Source organism: Apodemus sylvaticus, chromosome 14 (assembly GCF_947179515.1).
Source record: "Apodemus sylvaticus chromosome 14, mApoSyl1.1, whole genome shotgun sequence".
Classification (NCBI taxonomy): Eukaryota; Metazoa; Chordata; class Mammalia; order Rodentia; family Muridae; genus Apodemus; species Apodemus sylvaticus.
The window spans coordinates 17724761-17742361 of NC_067485.1; the positions used below are offsets into that span (position 1 = coordinate 17724761).

The 17601-nt window shown below is 53.6% G+C and overlaps 1 protein-coding gene across 1 annotated transcript in view; it reads left to right on the forward strand.

The window, feature by feature from the left end:
- The first annotated feature begins 3528 nt into the window (after positions 1 to 3528).
- The window catches only part of Wnk2 (WNK lysine deficient protein kinase 2), a 106486-nt gene continuing 92413 nt past the window's right edge, over positions 3529 to 17601 (forward strand). Inside the window, 2 exon segments of the mRNA XM_052156862.1 lie at positions 3529 to 3756; positions 4293 to 4978. Coding sequence (XP_052012822.1) covers positions 4295 to 4978 — 684 coding nt within the window. The 5' untranslated portion in view covers positions 3529 to 3756; positions 4293 to 4294.

The window sequence follows — 17601 nt, forward strand, 5'->3', positions numbered from 1 at the left end:
CCCAGGAGAGCCACTGCTCACACCACAGTGGATTACCAAAATGAGCCATCACAGCTTTGTTTCCTGTTAGGTGATCTACCAATTGAGCTACAGCCTTTGCAGAGAATTCTAACGGTGCCTCATTGTCGGGAGGAAACACGATTCCTCATTCCTTCCTGTAGCATGGCAAAGTCATTGTAGTAAGTCCCCTCTGTGCCACCCAGTCCCCTTCCAAGGCTCTTTCCAGGAAGAACGCCTATCATTGGCGAGTGAGGTACAAGGTTGAATAAACCGTGACCTGGACATGCCCCAGCCATTGCCTCCCAGGACTGAAGCTCTGCCTCCTAACTGTCCCTGCCTTAGGCCACACAAGATAGCCTGATCTTTGTCCTGCCTCATCCGTCCTCAGATCTCAGGGAGAACTTCCTGTGACACCCCCACTCCCCCAAGGCCACTTGCCCTGCCTCTTTGGTATCTGTTCTCCAGAACTGTCTCCATCCATGTGCCTCAGCGACCAGGATGTCTTCCAGTCATCTGTCCTAACTTCCCAGGTGGGCCCAGGGAAAACCAGTGATGAGAACTGGCTGTGTTAGACCTGAGTTCCAGATAAGTCAGCACACCTGCAAACTGCGACCTGCGCCTGACAGCAGTACCTGGGGATTGGTGAGGCTTTCCCCTGAATACTGACTCCTCTTTCTAATTAAGACTGTGTGGGCTCTGGTATTAGCCAGCAGGACTAGCCTGTCCTCCTATCTGCCTTCCTTTCCTTGATACTGGTTGAGCACTTACTGTGTTCTGAGACTGTAAGATATGACTGCTGTACCCATCCAATGGCGAGCAAATTGCATGTCCTCTACATGGAGCAGATGTCTCTTCAGGAGCCTGACCTTGGTGACTCTTGTCACCTGAAGGGCCAAGGAGGCTAAGAACTTCGGAGAGGAGTCACTATCCTCTTTTTTTTTTTTTTTTTTTTTTTTTTTTTTTTTGGATCTTAAGCAGCTGCTAAAGATGGAATACTGCCTGGATTCAGCCTCTGCATCCTCATCTCCGAGTGGAGGGAACCTCAGATACAGGTCTATTGAGCATCAGCAGCAGATGCTGTATCTAAGCCCTTGGGTTGGTGCTTTTGCAGAGCACAGTCTTGGCTTGTGAGCCTCAGGAAATCTAGCAATGCAGTGGGAAGTGTTTAGGATCAGGGCGACCGACTCAGAGATGTCCAGGGACCTGAAGAAGGGTACAGAGTGGGTCCTTGGCTTCTAAAGTCTATACAAAGGAGCCCTTGATTTCATGTGTTGGAATCCCAAGGGCCTGTTAGTGATACTAGTCTTGCAAAGAGATCAATGGCTGTATCCACTAGTTTCATAGTTGTAGAAATAGAGAGCGAGTTCCCCATAGGAGGTGTGTAAGTGGGGCTGTGGAGAAACCCCCGGAGTGTAGAGCACATGGTACCCAGTTAGATACAGGCTCTCCGAGATCCATCTCAGCCTGGGTTGTGCCCCAGTTTTGTGGATAGGGTCAGATTTTTTTCACAAACACGTTTAAATGTGTGAGGACAATAGCTGTAGGCGTGGCCAAGGTCTCTCTGGGTAGCCCAGTCTGGCCATTGCCTCCTAAGTACTAGGGTTAAAGGTGTATCCACCACACTCTACTGGATGTTGTAAGTGGCTGGTTGCTTTTATCACTTGCCATTCAGCAGGTATATGCCACAGGCTGTCCCTGTGTTCTGTTAGAAGCAGGAGACAGACAGACAAACAGACAAACAGACAGACTAGCGTGCTGAGATCCCTTTGTCATGATTTCTCTTACACAGGCCCTGCATATAGCTTTCATACACATGCCAGGACCCAGAGGGCCTTGGCTGGATTAAACCCTGCCCAGGAGAAATTGTATTCTGCAGGCTCAGGTTAGGAGAGGCAATCCCGGGTGGCGTCTTGAACCTCCTGAGGTCCTCACCCACATTCTGCCCCAGCCTGGGAGGGAGGTACTGCTCAGATCGCCATCTTCAGGGACACTCAGATCTGCAGAGCTGGCACCCGCACTCTGCTTCTGGCTTGAGTGGGCTTTGAGTTCACGCCTGACTCCCAAGGTAGATGATAAATGAGATAATATAAATTAACAGGCATCTGGCAAATGCCCAGCCCAGTGCCACGCACACGATTTAACCCGTGGGTCTCTGGGGTATATGTTGGAGTCCTGACTTTAGATGGCTCTCAGTTTTCATAATGTAAGTAGTCCTGGCATTCCCCCTTTAAGGAGACAGACCGTGTGCTATCACCCAACTTGGCTAGGAAGAGATTTGAACATCAGCCTTTTAAAGTTACTTTTGACTGGTATCAGCATCCACAGCCAGTCCCTAGCAGGGCCAGGGAAATCCTGTCACTGGGTAACAGTTCTGTCAGCATTGGCTTCCTTTGAATCGAGAAGGGCGTGTCGCCTCTGTTGGCTTTGATGTCCTATGAGTTGCTGGTGTCAAAGGCTCTCAGGCCAGCAGCGATTGGGCATCCGTTCATATTTGTGACACGCATCTTTGACAGGTGCCATACCACCAGGGCGAGCAAAGAGATCGGGACATTCTGGTATCTTCCTTTGTGCTGTTTTCTTCCGGGTGAAGTGGACCCAATGGTGTGCATCACAACGAGTGCGCGCAGGTGAGACGTGGGTCCAAGCAGGTGCCTAGCATGGGCTCAGAAGTCAGGTCAGTCTTCTGTGACCCTTGCAGTCAGGTTCAGGGATGCCCGGGGGGGGGGGGGGTTGTCTGTGGAAGTTGAGTAGCTCAGGGGATTGAGAGAAGCTCCTGGGAGATAGTTGGGGGTGGGGGATAACAATCAACATGGTAAGTTAAGGGGTCTCCATCCTGGGACCATCTTGGGACCTCTGAGATTTAGGACAGAGAAGTCCTTTCTGTTTCTAGCTATCATTTATTTTTGAGACGGTTCCCTGTTCCTTTGTTGACACGTGGTCCAACTCCTGGATCAAGTATCCTCCTGCCTCCCCCAGCCCCACCCCCTCTCCCCTGTCGGGATTACAGGCTTGGGCCACCACGCTGCTGATCAGGGCAAAGGACATCTGTCTTTGAGATCTGGATTTAATCGAAAAAAGGGACACAGTGCTTACTGGTACCAACCTCCGTGGAAGATAGTGAGGTTTTCCCATACCCTGGCAGTACAGAAAGGCCCGGAAGACACTCCAATTTTGAGACCACGCTTGGGCTCTTGGGGTAGGATACCCTGGGGGTTGTTTTGTCTTGGCATAGGTTCCAGGATTTGGAGCTCTGGCTAAGACACGTTGTCTGTGTCCTGCCACCTCCAGGGATAATAGAGTCCCTCAAGACCCACAGTTCAGCGGACCACTTCCAAAGAGCTTCAGGGTCAAGCGCCTGCCTGGGACCCTAGCCGCAGGTGGAGGCGCTGGGGAGCATCCCGCAGGTGGCGGCGCTCAGCCGCAGCCAGGTGGGCGTGCCAGGCCCCGCCCCGCGCTCCGGTCTTGGGGAGGGTGGGACGAACGGAAGCCCCGCCCTCCCCGCGCGCTAGTTCGGAGCCGGTGCGGGAGCGGAGGCGCGCGGAGCCGGCTGGAGCACGCGGGAGCGCGGCCCCGCAGCGGCCCGGCCCGAGGGAGTAGCACGCAGGAGCAGAACGGCCTGGCGACCCCCGCCCAAGACAGGACCCCGCCCCAGCGCGACGCGGCCCCAAGAGAGGACTCCCGCCTCGGAGCGCGGCCTCGCCCGCTTTGCTCGCTCGGGTCCCCGGGCTGCGGGCATGGACAGCGCCCGCTCGCCCTGTGAGTATCGAGCCCTCCCGATCGCCGCCTTTGTGTGCGCGCCGCGCCGCCGCAGCCCCCTCCCCGCGCGCCCCGGGCCCGCGTCCTTTGTGGAGCCTGCTCCTGTCCGGTGCTTCCCTTTACCCCGGGCCTCCCTGTCCCCCTCCCCACCCGCCCGCGGGATAGCCTAGCAGGGTCGCTCCTGTGCTGGCTTTGACCCCTTTCTCCAGCCTCCCCCGATCCCTTCTGTCGCTCCTTTGAACCCTCAGGGACACCTAGCAGGTCGTCCCTCCTGGAGTCCCTGGGAGGGCTTGAGGCAGACAGGCCGTGTTCCTGGCTCCGGGCTGAGTAAGGCAGGGCATCCCCTTGCAATCCTCTCCTCGGGGTCGGTGTGCAGCCCCTCTCCCGGGAGCCCGCAGAGGACCGCCCGGCAGGCCACTTCTGCGGTGGGGCTGGGGCAGGGCGCGGGCCCAGAGGCGGCGCTGTCTCATCCCGCGGCCCAGGCAGGTGCGGCGGGGCTGGCGCTCACGCGGGGCCCGTGTGTCCTTGGCCCGCAGAGATGGACGGCGATGGCGGCCGCCGAGACGCCCCCGGCGCGCTGATGGAGGCCGGGCGCGGCACGGGGTCGGCGGGCATGGCGGAGCCGCGGGCGAGGGCCGCGCGGCTCGGGCCCCAGCGCTTCCTGCGGCGCAGCGTGGTGGAGTCGGACCAGGAGGAGCCGCCGGGCCTGGAGGCGGCCGAGACGCCGAGCGCGCAGCCCCCACAGCCCCTGCAGCGCAGGGTGCTTCTACTCTGCAAGACGCGCCGCCTCATCGCGGAGCGCGCCCGGGGCCGCCCCGCCGCGCCCGCGCCTGCCGCGCCCGCTGCGCCTCCCGGCTCCGCGAGTGCCCCCTCGGACCCTGGCCCGGAGCGAGCGGGCACGCAGGAGCCCAGCCCAGATCCCACCACCGCAGCAGCCGCAGCCGCGCCGGTCCCCGACGGCGGCCCGCCGCGGCAGGAGGAGGCGCCGGCCCCGACACGGGAGGACACTGGTGCCACCGAGGCAAAGCCGGAGCCCGGGCGCGCACGCAAGGATGAACCTGAGGAGGAGGAGGACGATGAGGACGACCTCAAGGCCGTGGCCACCTCTTTGGACGGCCGCTTCCTCAAGTTCGATATCGAGCTGGGCCGGGGCTCCTTCAAGACGGTCTACAAGGGGCTGGACACGGAGACCTGGGTGGAGGTGGCATGGTGTGAACTGCAGGTGAGCGCCTCTGCCCCGCAGGTGGGCTGTCTGCAGATGCGTCCTTGGGTGTGTCCTTGCTCGGATGCGGGGCTTTAGGCAGCCCTGGGGATGGTGGCTGGTGTGTGTCACCCTTTGTGTGGGTGTCCTGGAGGATCTGTGCCGCGTGTATGGATAGCCTGTTGGTGCTGTCTCTGGACCGGTGCACAGGTTGAGGCCTGTCATCTTGGAGGTCAAGGCTGGGTGCTTGCTGTGCCCAACTGTGCCTACGGTGACATAGGCTCTGGAGTGGGCAGTGGACCTTCATTCTGTCAGCTCATGCCCCTTGTTCGTCCTCAGAACCCACTTTTACTGACTCAGTAGAGACCGGAGCGTAGTGAGAGAGAAGGCTGTCTCTAGACCCTTTTCTAGGTGGCTTGGAAGCTCCCAGCTGTCCTCAAATTAGCATTTTCCTGTGCCCTACAAGATGTAGATGTGATAGCTGCAGATGCCTACTAGGGCTTCCTTGGATTCAGGGAGGATGCTTGGTGGGTCCTTGGGGCCCTGCTGGCCAAGGCCTAGAAGTCCTGTCAGCACACTCCTGGTCCTCCTGGTGTCCTAAGAGCCTGGTTTGTTCATACATTAGCTGTGTGAGTGAAAATCAGGAAAAAAAACGCCTTCCTTGTTTCTCTCTCTACCTCTTCCCTACCCCCCTTTCTTCCTTCCACCTCTATCTATCTCTGTTTCAGTCTCTTTTTCTCTTTCTTTTCTGGAAGCAGCGACTCAGCATGCATTTTTCATAACCTTGCCCTCACGTTAGCTGTGTCAGCCCTGGCCCTGAAGATTATATAAACCGCAACCCTAGCCGTCCTGGGGCCAGCCTTGGAAGAGGAGGCAGCTCCTGTCACAAGGGGTGTTTACAGGCCCTCCCTTACTGGGAGGGAGGGGCAGCTGTCAGGCTAGGGCCAACTGGGAGAGTGCTGGCTGGAGGTGTAAGCCTACTCCTGCTGGCTTGTAAAGTTAGCTGGCCTTCCAGGGCTAATGCATCCTGGGCAAACCTGAGTCAGCCGGGTGCCAGGGCTGCTGTCCACTGCAGGGTACCTGCACTTTTGGCTCCGAAATGGGATTCAGGTGCTGTGTTCTCAGCTCCTGCAGGGCGCTCTGCATGTGTGTGCAAGCTCATTTCAGAGGTGACCTGTCATCAGCTCTGAGACAAAGAGCTTCAAAAGTCTTGTCTCCCTTTGGTTCTGTCATGGAAATAGAGCTTCGCTTGAGAGGGTCAGTGGTTGGTGACTTTCAGCAGGAGTTGAGTTTCCTTCCTCCTTCATGGTTCCTATGAGGATCACCCCTGTTTTTTGCCTAGCATGTCCTAGAGCAGTGCTTCTCAACCTTCTGAATGCTGCAACCCTTTTAATCCAGTTCCTCTGGTTGTGGTGATTTCCCCCCAACCATAAAATTATTTCCATTGCTACTTTGTAACTGTAATTTTGCTACTATTATGATCATAATGTAAATATCTGTTTTCCAATAGTCTTAGGAAAACCCCCCACCATAAAATTATCTTCATTGTTACATTGTGACTGTAATTTTGCTACTGTTATGAATCATAATGTAAATATCTGTGTTTTTCCATAGACATAGGCAACCCCTCTGAAAGGGTCTTGGCCCACAGATTGAGAACCATTGTCCTTGACCTTGCAGGGAAAGTCTTGACTGTATAGGATGGGTGGGAATGGGGAAGGGCATAGTCTGTGGCCCAGGATCCTGAAGTGTGCCCGTGTCCCTGCTACCTGAAGAGGCACACAGAGAGGGTCAGGCAAGAGGCTGTGAGTCTCCATTCTGGAGAATGGCACGATTCTTGGCTCCTCCCCTTCCTGCTCTTGCCAGATGACCAGTGTGGCTCTCAGGGCACCTGCTGGTGCCGCTACTATGGAATGTCACTGAGGGTAGAGGACAGAGCAGGGGTGCTCCAGTCCATGTGAGAGACTTCCACAGGCCAAGCCTGTCTTTCTGGCTGAGGCATTGCAGAGGCCTGGGACTCTTGTTAATTCCCCTTCCCTTTAAGGCAAGGCAAGTCAGCCTGCCCTTGTGTGGGTGGGGCAGCAGAGGGTGGGGCCTGGCCCCTGGCCAGGGGTCTTTGGATACTTGGCTCTAGGTAAAAATGGGGTAACTTTTGAATTTTAGTGCTATTCCTTGCTTGGGGATGACTGAGACCCCCCCCTCCCCCCAAGTAGGCAGGGAAGCTGCCATCACATCTCCTTCAGGGAGAGGTGCTGTTAATGTTTGGCTTGGGCTGCAATGCTTTGTAGGGGGTTACCTTCCTCTGTCTGGATTATTCCTGGAGACGGCTCACATGACAGGGGTCTGGGCCTGCTTAGAGCCCCCTGACTGAGAGCCTCCAGATCACAAGTCATATCAGCCGTGGGAACACTGATTAACTGCCTGATACCATTCAGGACGTGGCTGGGTGTCACAGGATCTGGGAGATGGCAGAGCAGTGTGGGGTACAGGCTTGCTGATTATGCTTTGGGAGAATCCACCCAGAGCCCCTGGGTGGTATCCTGGGTGGGGGAGATAGTGGGCCAGCAGGGATTCTACAGATACCCACATCAGGACATAGGCTCTGAGAGGGGAGCCAGCGTCTTTGTCCTAGGTCAGGGTGGGATCTCTATGCCTCATATGCAGAGGACCCCATCAGGGCATAGGCTATAAAGTTCTTGGCTTTGGACTCAGGAGGGAGTCTTGTTTATCCACCATGTAATAATGGTTTTTTCCTGAACCTCTGCAGTCTCCAGTGTTTCCAACTGCTGGGGAAGGCTCCTGAATTCTGGATGGCATGGTGAAGGGAGGCCCTGTCAGGACTTTGTTTTTTCCCTGGCGAGGGTAGCCTCTAAAGGGCTTTGGTCTGTTTATTCAGGTGCCCACTAAGTGGCTGCTTTCCTTTTGCACCCTCAGTGGTGGGCCCAGTGTGGTCTCCACAGTGGTACACTGCTTGAAGTCTCTTTCCAGGGTTCTCTGCCAAGAGGCGGAATCAACACAGTCACAGGCCTGAGAGCAGTTTAGAGGACACTGGGTTCTCTTTAGTGACTCTGTGTTGAAAGAGCTTGACAGGGAGAGCGGTATGTGCTTGTTCCACATCAAGGACAGGAGGATGGCCCACCTTCTCAACTGTAGCCGTGCCAAACTGGAACTTTGTTTTTTCTTGTGTGTGTGTGTGTGTGTGTGTGTATGTGGTATTTGAAAATATTTCCTTCTGTCATCTATCCTTTGACTACACTTTATCCCTGCTAACAGAGTGCTTTATTTTTTTAAATATTATTTATTTAATGTATATGAGTACACTGTAGCAGTCTTCAGACAGTCTTCAGACCAGAAGAGGGCATCAGATCCCAGTACAGATGGTTGTAAGCCACTATGTGGTTGCTGGGAATTGAACTCAGGACCTCTGGAAGAGCAGTCAGTGCTCTTAACCTCTGAGCCATCTCTCCAGCCCCAACGGAGTGCTTTATAGCAAGCAAAGCGCCCCTAGAATCCACCTGTTCTCATTGTTTCTCCCTGCCTTCAGGGGACTTAGGGTCCCAGGGTCTCAGTGCCTCTGTCTGCTACAGAAGTTCTGCTGCATGCTGCTCTTACAGGGTGGGAACTTCTCCCTAGTGGGGCCCTGTGCCAGGTGTGAGTCCATACACCTTAGAGAGGTACTCAGTCCTTGGAGTACTAGACTTGGAGTACAGCTTGGAGGCTGGCTGGACCCTAGCAGAATGATATGAGGCCTAAGCCTTGCTTGCTAGGGACAGAGGAGACATGGGATCAGGGTCCTCCGGTCACTAAGCGGTTCCTGCTGCTGCTGCTGCTGCTGCTGCTGCTGTGTTATGGGCAACAATGGGCTTCTAGAAGCGTTCCGTGTTCCAACCTCAAGCTCCAGTCAGGTGCAGTGTCCTCAGCTGCCAGTTCAGGGATCGGGTATCATCCAAGGGGTCATCTTGTATGGCTTATGCCTAGGAAGGCAGCCCAAATACCCCTCAGACTCTTTCCAAGGGTTCTATCTGCCTTCATGGGATCTAGGCGAGGTGGAAGGCTCAGACCCAGGGCCTGGAGAGCCCTAGGATCCTCTGTGATAACCTTGTGTAGGAAGCCTGGCTGCTCTCTTATCTGTTCTCATCCCTGGCCGTGTGGTGTGGGGACAGGAGGCAGTGAGCCACAGTCCCAGCAGGCAGTGGTTGCTTGTACGGAGAGGACACTCTGAGACAGCATGGCCTGATTTGGCTGGCGGTCACCTGGCCTTCTTCCTGTCTTCTTTTTGTTTTTTAATCCCCCGAGTGCCTAATTTCATTCGCTGTGATTGACAACTGGCCTGTGTTAGCACTGAGTTCACCTCGTTCATGCGTCCTGACCGCAGTCTCGTTTGTTTGGTGGGAAATGTCGGCTCCGTCTGCCTGAATGGCCTGTGGGTATGGCTTTCCCATCAGGTGGAGAAATGTGGGTACCCGCACTTGGGCCCCACCCTCCATCCCCTCTCTTGAGTGGTGTCCTGAGGTGTGTGTGGTAAGCGGTGTGGTCAGACAAGGTGAGTAGCAGTTTAGGCTGTGGTTACCATTGCTGGGGTGTGGGGAGTCCAGGCACCCATTGAGGCTAGAGATGCACGTAAGGCTGAGGGGCTTTCTCCGAGGCCCTGGCCTTGGGAGGTGCCCAACTGAGTCTGATTCAAGGCCAGATCTTTGTGTGACGAAGGTATGACAGCTCTGTTCTCTTCTCAGTCTCTGCTGAGGACCCTTCTCACACATAAGGGTAAAATGGCACGTGCAATTTATATGACCTTCTGTCCTTGACCAGGCGTTTCTACAGCTCTGGGTGTCCAGATACCTGTGAGGCAGCTGGATCCATCTCCCGTGGTGCAGGCCTGGGACTTTGTGTGGGGATGGCCACATCTCTCTCCATGTTCTGTCCGTATGTGCTCTACTGGGTATGTGCTGAGTACTCATGCTCTTGACCTGCATGTTAAACACGGAGAGTGGCCAGGCATGAAACCGAGGTCCAGGCAACCTAAAGGTAGTTACTGGGAAGGCAGACAGGCCATACGGTAACTTGCGGAGGGGGCACTGAGGGCTGGAGGAGTTCAAGGTGATGTCTGATTGGCTGGGCACTGAACATGGACAGCTATAAAGGCTGGGTAGGGGTGTGCTGGCTGGGAGGATCAGGGTGGTGACTGCAGCATTGAGGGACCTCTGAGGTCAGGCTGGCTTCTGAGCACTTGGTCTCCTGAGGATTGGGCAGTCTCTATGTTCTAGGATGACCATGCTTATCAGTTAGGTGGCCTTTTGTAGAGTCTGGCCCCAGGTTCCAGGCCTGGGAGCACTCCGCAACAGCTCAGATCATGATCCCAGGAGACATGGAGAAGTGCCAGTAGGTCTCAGAATGCTGTGGTGGGAAGAGAGTTGGGTGCTTGGGAGCCTTGTGGGAGTGGGACTGGCATCATTTGGACTGGGCAGCTGTGTAAAGGCCCTGGGGTTGAAGCTAGAACAGCGGGTATGGTATGGATGGATGGTGAGGCAGCTAGATGGGCCCCAGGCAAGGCCTGGAGGTGTGGCCAGGGCTTCTGTCTGAGGTGTTCTGAGCAGAGGAGAGGGCAAGAGAACATGGTAGGGAGCCAGCTAGGAGAGCGGGGTGGGAGGAGGCTCAGTCTGACGGACTGCGTGAGAGAGTGTAGGATTTGAAGGTGGAGAAGGTGGGTGTGGGCAGGGACTTGGGCCAGCAGGACACAGGGCAGAGTTTCGCTGGCAGAACCTGCCTTTGGGAGCTTCAGGTGCAGAGTCAGCCATGGAGCATGAGGTGGGCAGGGCTGGGGGTGTGTCTGAGTTCCAGTGGAGGCCAGGCCAGAAGAGGGGTTCCTGGAGCCCCAGTCTTGCCCGGTGGCTTTCCCAGGTCAGGTGTGAGTTCTGTCCACTGAGTCAGACAGGTCGGGGCAAGTGTTTCCTCGCTTCAGGTGCTAAGTTACAATAAGGAAGTAGGACAGCCTCTGTTGTCTGCCTCCTCACCTCCATTTTGCTAGCGGGCTATCCAAGGCAAGTTCACAGTGTGGGCAGGGCTGGGCTGCAGTGCTGGACTGTTTGGCTTGTTCAGAACTTGGCTGCTCATCTTCCAGAAAGCTCAGTTTTCCTTGTGGCTCTTCTGTGCCCTGTGGATGTCTCTTAGGGCTTGTGGCTTAGACCTGGCTTTGGGCCGAGGCTGCAATGTGTCCAGCGTGAGCGCTTGGGGCCCAGGTTACTGCAGTAATGGAGGACAACTTGACCTGGTCCAGTGGAGGTTTAGGCTGCGTGTCTGCTCTCCTTTGTGGTCTGCTTCCGGCCAGCAGTGGTGTGTGGAAAAACCCTTGTGTCTTTTTGCAGAGCTGATATGGATACTGGGGCCTCCAAGGGCTACACTGAGTAGTGATAGGAAGGAAATTTGGAGACATATAGCCAGGTAAGGTATGCCATCAAAGATTCTGGCTCTATACACATGGATAGTGTGTGTGTGTGTGTGTGTGTGTGTGTGTGTGTGTGTGTATAAACCCTGCTACCTGATTCTGATTGGTGGGTACCTTACTGTTTTTACCTTGGGATAGGAGGATGGTGCTGTCCACCTCTCAGAATCGCATCCCTCAGAGGACATGGATAGACCTGCAGTGGTCCTCTTCCTGCCTGCACTTGCTGTGGAGAGCAAGTTGAACCTCTCAGGACTGAGCCCTACTCTCCACCTGGTGGGGAGCAGCAGAGCCCGGGGCTCTGGGCTGCACCAGCCTAGTCATCCAAGTTGCAGATAAGGGTCAGGGTGTGAAGCATAGCAGCTGGAGTTTCAAAAGGCAAGTCAGGACCTGGAGATAGCAGCTGATACCCCAGGGGGAAGACTCTGCCTAGCAGGCGGGGTGATAGGGTTTGGTTGGGGGAGGGTAGCTGCAAGCTCACCTCCTTCTCAGCATTTTGAAGTCCAGTTTTGTTCCTGGTTCCCAGAATATCGGATTACTGCTTCCAAGCCAGCTTTCATTAAATATATATTAGGACTATGGAAAAGAATAAGAGAGAACTGATGGAGATAGTGTGGTGTTGGCAGAAGGGGAGACAGATGAAGAAAATAGGAGAGAGAGCCCAGAAGAAGGCCCACACAAAGGAAGGCGATAGCTTTAATAAGGGAGCCTTCGATGGAGTAGTGTGAGGCCTTTCAACAAATGGTGCTAGGACAGGTGACCTTCCATCCAGGGATGCAGCTCAGCACAGCACAGCGCTCGCTGAGAGAGCTAGGCGCCAGGATCCATCTCAGCTCAGCAAAAGAACCCAGCACAAAAGGTAAAGAAAGATCACACACACCAGACTGACAGCAAAGCACACAGGACCCAGAGTGCATGCTCTTTCAGCCTGGAAAGGGTCACATCTAAGTCTAGCATGCTCAGAAGCTAGGGGAAAACCAAGGCGACCTTGGTTTCTGCAATAACTTTTTAGATGCACCACCCAAGGCGCAGACCATGCCAGGTAACTGATGAGCTGAACTTCGTTAAAATTAAAATCTTGTCTGTGAAAGACACCGCCAAGAGGATGAAGAGACCTGCCACAGACTAGAAGAAAATATTGACAAATACCTCTGATAAAGGAATCCAAAACACACAAAGAAGTTTTTAGAACTCAGCAGTAAGAAAACAACCAGATTAAAAACATAATCACATTGATAAAGTAGGCTAAAGGTCTAAATCGACGCCTTGCCTGTTGGCATGTTCATAAGGTCGGTAAGCATGAAAAGATGCGTCACATGTTGCCAGGGAGATGCAAACTGATGCCCCAGTGAGAACACACTGAACACCTACAAGAAGGGCCAAAGGCAGAGCAGCTAACAATACCACGTGCTAATGAGGACGTGGAGCAACTGGAGTGCTCCCTCACCACACCGGGGAATCCAGCAAACTTCCTTCTTAGTATTTATCCTATCATGAACCATTGGAAGTTACACACCCACATTAAAGATCTGTGCATGAATGTTGATTAACGGCCTCATTTGTGAGTGTTAAAACATAGAGGCACCAAAGCTTCCCTTCAGTAGATGAGTGGATTCTGTGGAAAGTCCAGAAAATGGAGAATTCCTCAGCATTAAAAAGAGCAGAGCTGTCAAGCCGTGAAAGACGGGGAAGGATCTTCGATGCATTGAGTAATGGAGAAACTGACCCTATGAGGAGCACACCACTCCGGGGCAGATGGGACTGTGCTAAATGAATTGACAGTTGTGTGCTGTAAAGGGCAAAACCAGGCCTGGCAGGATGGCTCAGCGAGTGAAGGAAACCCAAACGCAGAGAGATGGTTGACCTCTCCTTTATATGTGTGTCTCCTCTCAGTAAATAAACATAATTTGAAAAAGAAGTTCCACAAAGAGAGACCGTGGAGGTAAAATAAAGATAAAGCAGGGATGGGTTACAGCAGACTACTCGGGAAGCTGTTCTCTGTGACGGACAGTCACGACTGCAGGTGGTCTCCAGTGTCTCAGGGCACAGGTATGTGGCCTAGGGAACCGTCAGCCTTGACTGTTGTCTCCAGGGAATCACAAGAATCTGTCTTGCCTCATTGCTTATAAGCATGCCACAGCCGTGGGAAGTTTCCTGCACAAGGAATTCTATCCTTCCAAAACCCTGAACTTCTCCACAAAACAGAGATTGCGATGAAGAGCCTCATTCCACCTATTACTCATTAGATGTGGCTGCCTGATTGTGTGTTTTACCCTCCAGTGTCCTGCGAACACATACACAGGATGTGGCAGCTGTCAAGTCTCCCCTAATTTGTTGTTTCAAGAGGTTATGCTATACGGTGTTCTACCTGGCTCAGGGAGGCTGTCCTGGTCCTGGAGGAGGTGTTTCCAGAGAGTGTAGGTCAGCTCTGCTCTGGAGAGGTAGGGAAGGTCCTTGGACCAGCAGGGCAGACTTGAGTCAGGGGGTCCCTCAAGCAGCTGTGGCCCTCAATGTGATGTTTAAGGACCAGCTATGTCCTAGGGGCTCTGGACATCAATGACGTATGGCTAGGAGCACCATCCCCACCTGAGGGTGAAGGGGTTCAGTGAGCAGCTCAGTGTCTAGAGTCCAGAAAGTTTTGCTCAGTGTGGCTCCCGGGGTTTCTCTGTGGGGAGCTCCTAGAAGGCCTCAGTTTTACAGGACCTGGACATATCAGCTAGGATGAACATGGTCACAGGGCAGGAAGGAAAGAGAAGGGGCTTGGGATTGATGGGAACTTCCTGGGGGCTAGCACACAAGTCTAAGCCCATCAGTCATGAAAACGCTATTATCAGAGATGAGAAAGGCTCATCCAGGAGGATCCCATGAAAGACAGTTGGCAGAGCAGTGTCAGATGGCATGGCCCATGGCACCTCTGTTGCTCGAATGCCTTGCATGTGTTCAAAGTGAGGCTATGGAAAGAGGCCTGGGAGGTGTTGGGTCAGTCGGGCATTGCTATGCAGAACTTCTCAGAGCCTTTAAATGCCTACTGTGTTGTAAAGTGCTGGGGTGTATGGGAGACTGTGGCTTGCTTCCACCTTTCTATGCTCTGTAGGGCATTTTGTATCCAGGGTAGGGAGGGACACACTGGTGGAAGGTGGCTGCTGTTGGAGGTGCTCCCTGAATCTCTGCAAGTGTGGGTTGTCCTGCACAAGTCAGTGGTGCTGTTGACAGCATGTAAAACTGACTGTGGATAGCTGGTCTCAGCCCTGTGAGCCCTGCCAGTCTTAGGCCAGATGTCTGGGGAGGACCACTGGGGAGGACCACCTTTCTCTTGGTGTGTATGCTTGTGAATGACTTGGGAAGACTTTCAATGGTGAGCCAGCTGTGGTGAGCCATGCCAATCTTAGGTCATGCCCAGAATCTGAAATCTAGAGATAGCTAACCAAGAGTCCCAGAGGCAACTTACCAGAAGCAGCTCTCCAGTATGGTAGGGACATAAGGTATTTTTTCTTTCTCTTTAGCTTTCCTCACCCATATTGACATTTGACCCTATTCTTGTTTGTTGTCTCATAGCTGCAAAAGGGCTGACACAGCTCTAGGCAGCATAACCACAGTTGAAGGTAGGAAGCAAATGCATCGTTGGGTAGATAGGAGCCTAGCAGCCTTTAAAGACCCATCTGTATTTTAATTCTTCTTTTGTCTTTTTGTTTTTTTTTTCCAAGACATGGTTTCACAATGTAGATCTGAGTGTCCTGGAGCTCACTCTGTAGACCATGGTGGCCTGGAACTCAGAGATTCACCTACCTCTGCCTCCCAAGTGCTGGGATTAAAGGCGTGCGCCACCCAGCTTGTGTTTCAGTTCTTAAGGAAAATGTTTATAGGTATCTTCTTTGATCTTTCTGGCTGCAAGATGATCTGTGGCCTTCATTGATGCAGGGATGTCTGGGAAAGGCTTGGTTTGCCTAACCTTTTGATCTATTACCTGAGGCTGAGTACCCTGGACGTCCAGCGGATGGGATTTCTTTCTCTAGGGGAGTGTTGGTGCTGTGTGCAAAGGAGCCCTCATCTGTCCTGGTCAGTCCCACCTGCTGGCTAGCCTGTCCACACCTGGCCGCTGTGGGCATCTGCGGGCCCTGAGGCTGTTAGCTCTCTCCTCCAGAATGTCCTGCTCCTTGCTCTTTACCCACCCTCTGGGCCCCATGACAATGTTTTTCTCCTCCCAGCTGTCTGGTTTCCATTCCCCTTAAAGTTTTAATTTTTGAAAACCCCTAGCTATCAGCAGAGTGGAGTTAGGAACTGGGCGCTCAGCCGTCTCTCTGTCACCGAATTTGAGTGCATTTTATCTGACCCACTTTGAGTTCCTCCCTGAATACTTCAGCAAGCATCTCCTGACAGGAATAGGGACAGGTCCCCACAGGGCCTCTGCAGGGTCATGCCCAGGTGGGTGGATCCTGTTGGATGTTTCTGGTGTGTGGCCTTGTGATTCCCACGATTGTTCTCTCTGGTTCCCTGTTCACACCTGGAATCTAGTCAGTGAGAAAACTGGTGTGGTGTTAGCTTGTCACATCTATTTTAATATAGAACAGGTTCTATGCCTGTTGGTCATGACCCCTCTGAGAGGGTCACTCAAGACCATCAGAATACACAGATACTTTGTGTTACAGTTCATAACAGTAGCAACATTGCAGTTATAATGTAGCCACGAAAACGATTTTATGGTTGGGGGGGTCACCACAGCATGAGCTTTATTAAAGGGTTTCAGCATTAGGAAAGTTAAGAACCACACTCATCTAGAGCAACCTCTTACTATTTATTACCGCCAGTTAGCCTTCTGGTGTTGTCTTCCAAGGCTCTGCACGGGGGTACGAATAGAACCTCTGCTGGTTCTGCCTGGTGCTTCTGCCCAGTGGGGTTGGATTGTGTGTCTCTGGAGTGGCTGCCATGGGGGGGGGGGGAGGGGGGAGGTGCTGCACGTGCAGATCACAGGACTGTCCAAGCTGCTGTCCCCGTGGAGATGCAAGTGCTTCTAGCCCAGAAATAGCCGTACTGACACTCATGGACACCCTGTACTCTCGAGCCTGAGCAGCTCCCGGCAGGCACTGCATCTATTTCTCCTTCTGAGGAAGAAGCAGAGGGATATCAGGATGGTCGTTCAGTCTTACTTCAGGCACCTGCTTTGAGTCCGGGATTGCCATGAGGTCTGATGATACTGGGCAGTAGGCTGTGGCTGTTCCAGGGCCACTCTGTTCTAAGCTGGCTTGGTGGTGCTAGGGACCCCCCGGGCGCCCTTCACTCTGAGCTCCTGGTTAGGGGGCTTGGATAAGAGATCCACCTATCTCTGTCCACTGACTCCTGGTTGAACTCCTGTGACATCCTGAGACTGCACAGGATGCCTGGCTGGCCTGAATTGGGTCAGAGGTTGTCTGAGTGGTTCCTCTTCTGCTGTCTGTGAACCCACTTCACTGGGGTGACACCCTAACAGGAGTGATTATCAAGAGTGGCTGTCTCTAGGGGTGGTGTATGATATGGAGCCTACAACCTCCTTCCTCATTGAATGTGACTGTGTCTGATGCCATCTTCTTGGGAAGTCTTTCAATGTCATAGTGCATCTTCGATGATATACACAGGTTTCACCAACTACCCAGGGTCCCCTCCACCCACCCTAGCCCCACATCCCACCTGAGATTGGTTGAACTATTTGGGCACAGGTCCATTACATTGTAAATTGTGTCTGAGCCAGATCTACTGTTGTCCCCTTGCTGGAGGGCAGGGTTGGGCAGAGACTCTTTTTAGTCCCTACCTCTGTCTGTCTAATTGGCTTAAACTTCTGTACCCTTCCAGGCTGGGCTTGGGGCTACGGTCTTTGTCTGAGCCTGAGACACTAGGAAAGTTTCTTCATATTCTGGGGTGTGGTCTCAGCCTGGCTGTTTCTCCCAGAAGGTGGCTAAGGTGTAGAGTTTGGGGTGGAGTGTCTCCTATCTGACCTCGTGCCTTCAGGGTCTGAGTGCTTCCCCTATTCTCTTGCCTGAGTCTGACTGTTTGACCCCCTTACCCCCTTTTGGCAGCAGGGTTTGTACTTCTGTAAGTCAGGGAGGATTATGGGGTGCCCTTTCATCTTCAGGAGATCATCCTGCCAGGCCAGGGAGCAGACAGGCTTGGGTGCTTCTTCTCCTTAGTAGTTAGTTTCATCAGAGGAGAGGGTTTGACCCTTTTGGAGGAAGTG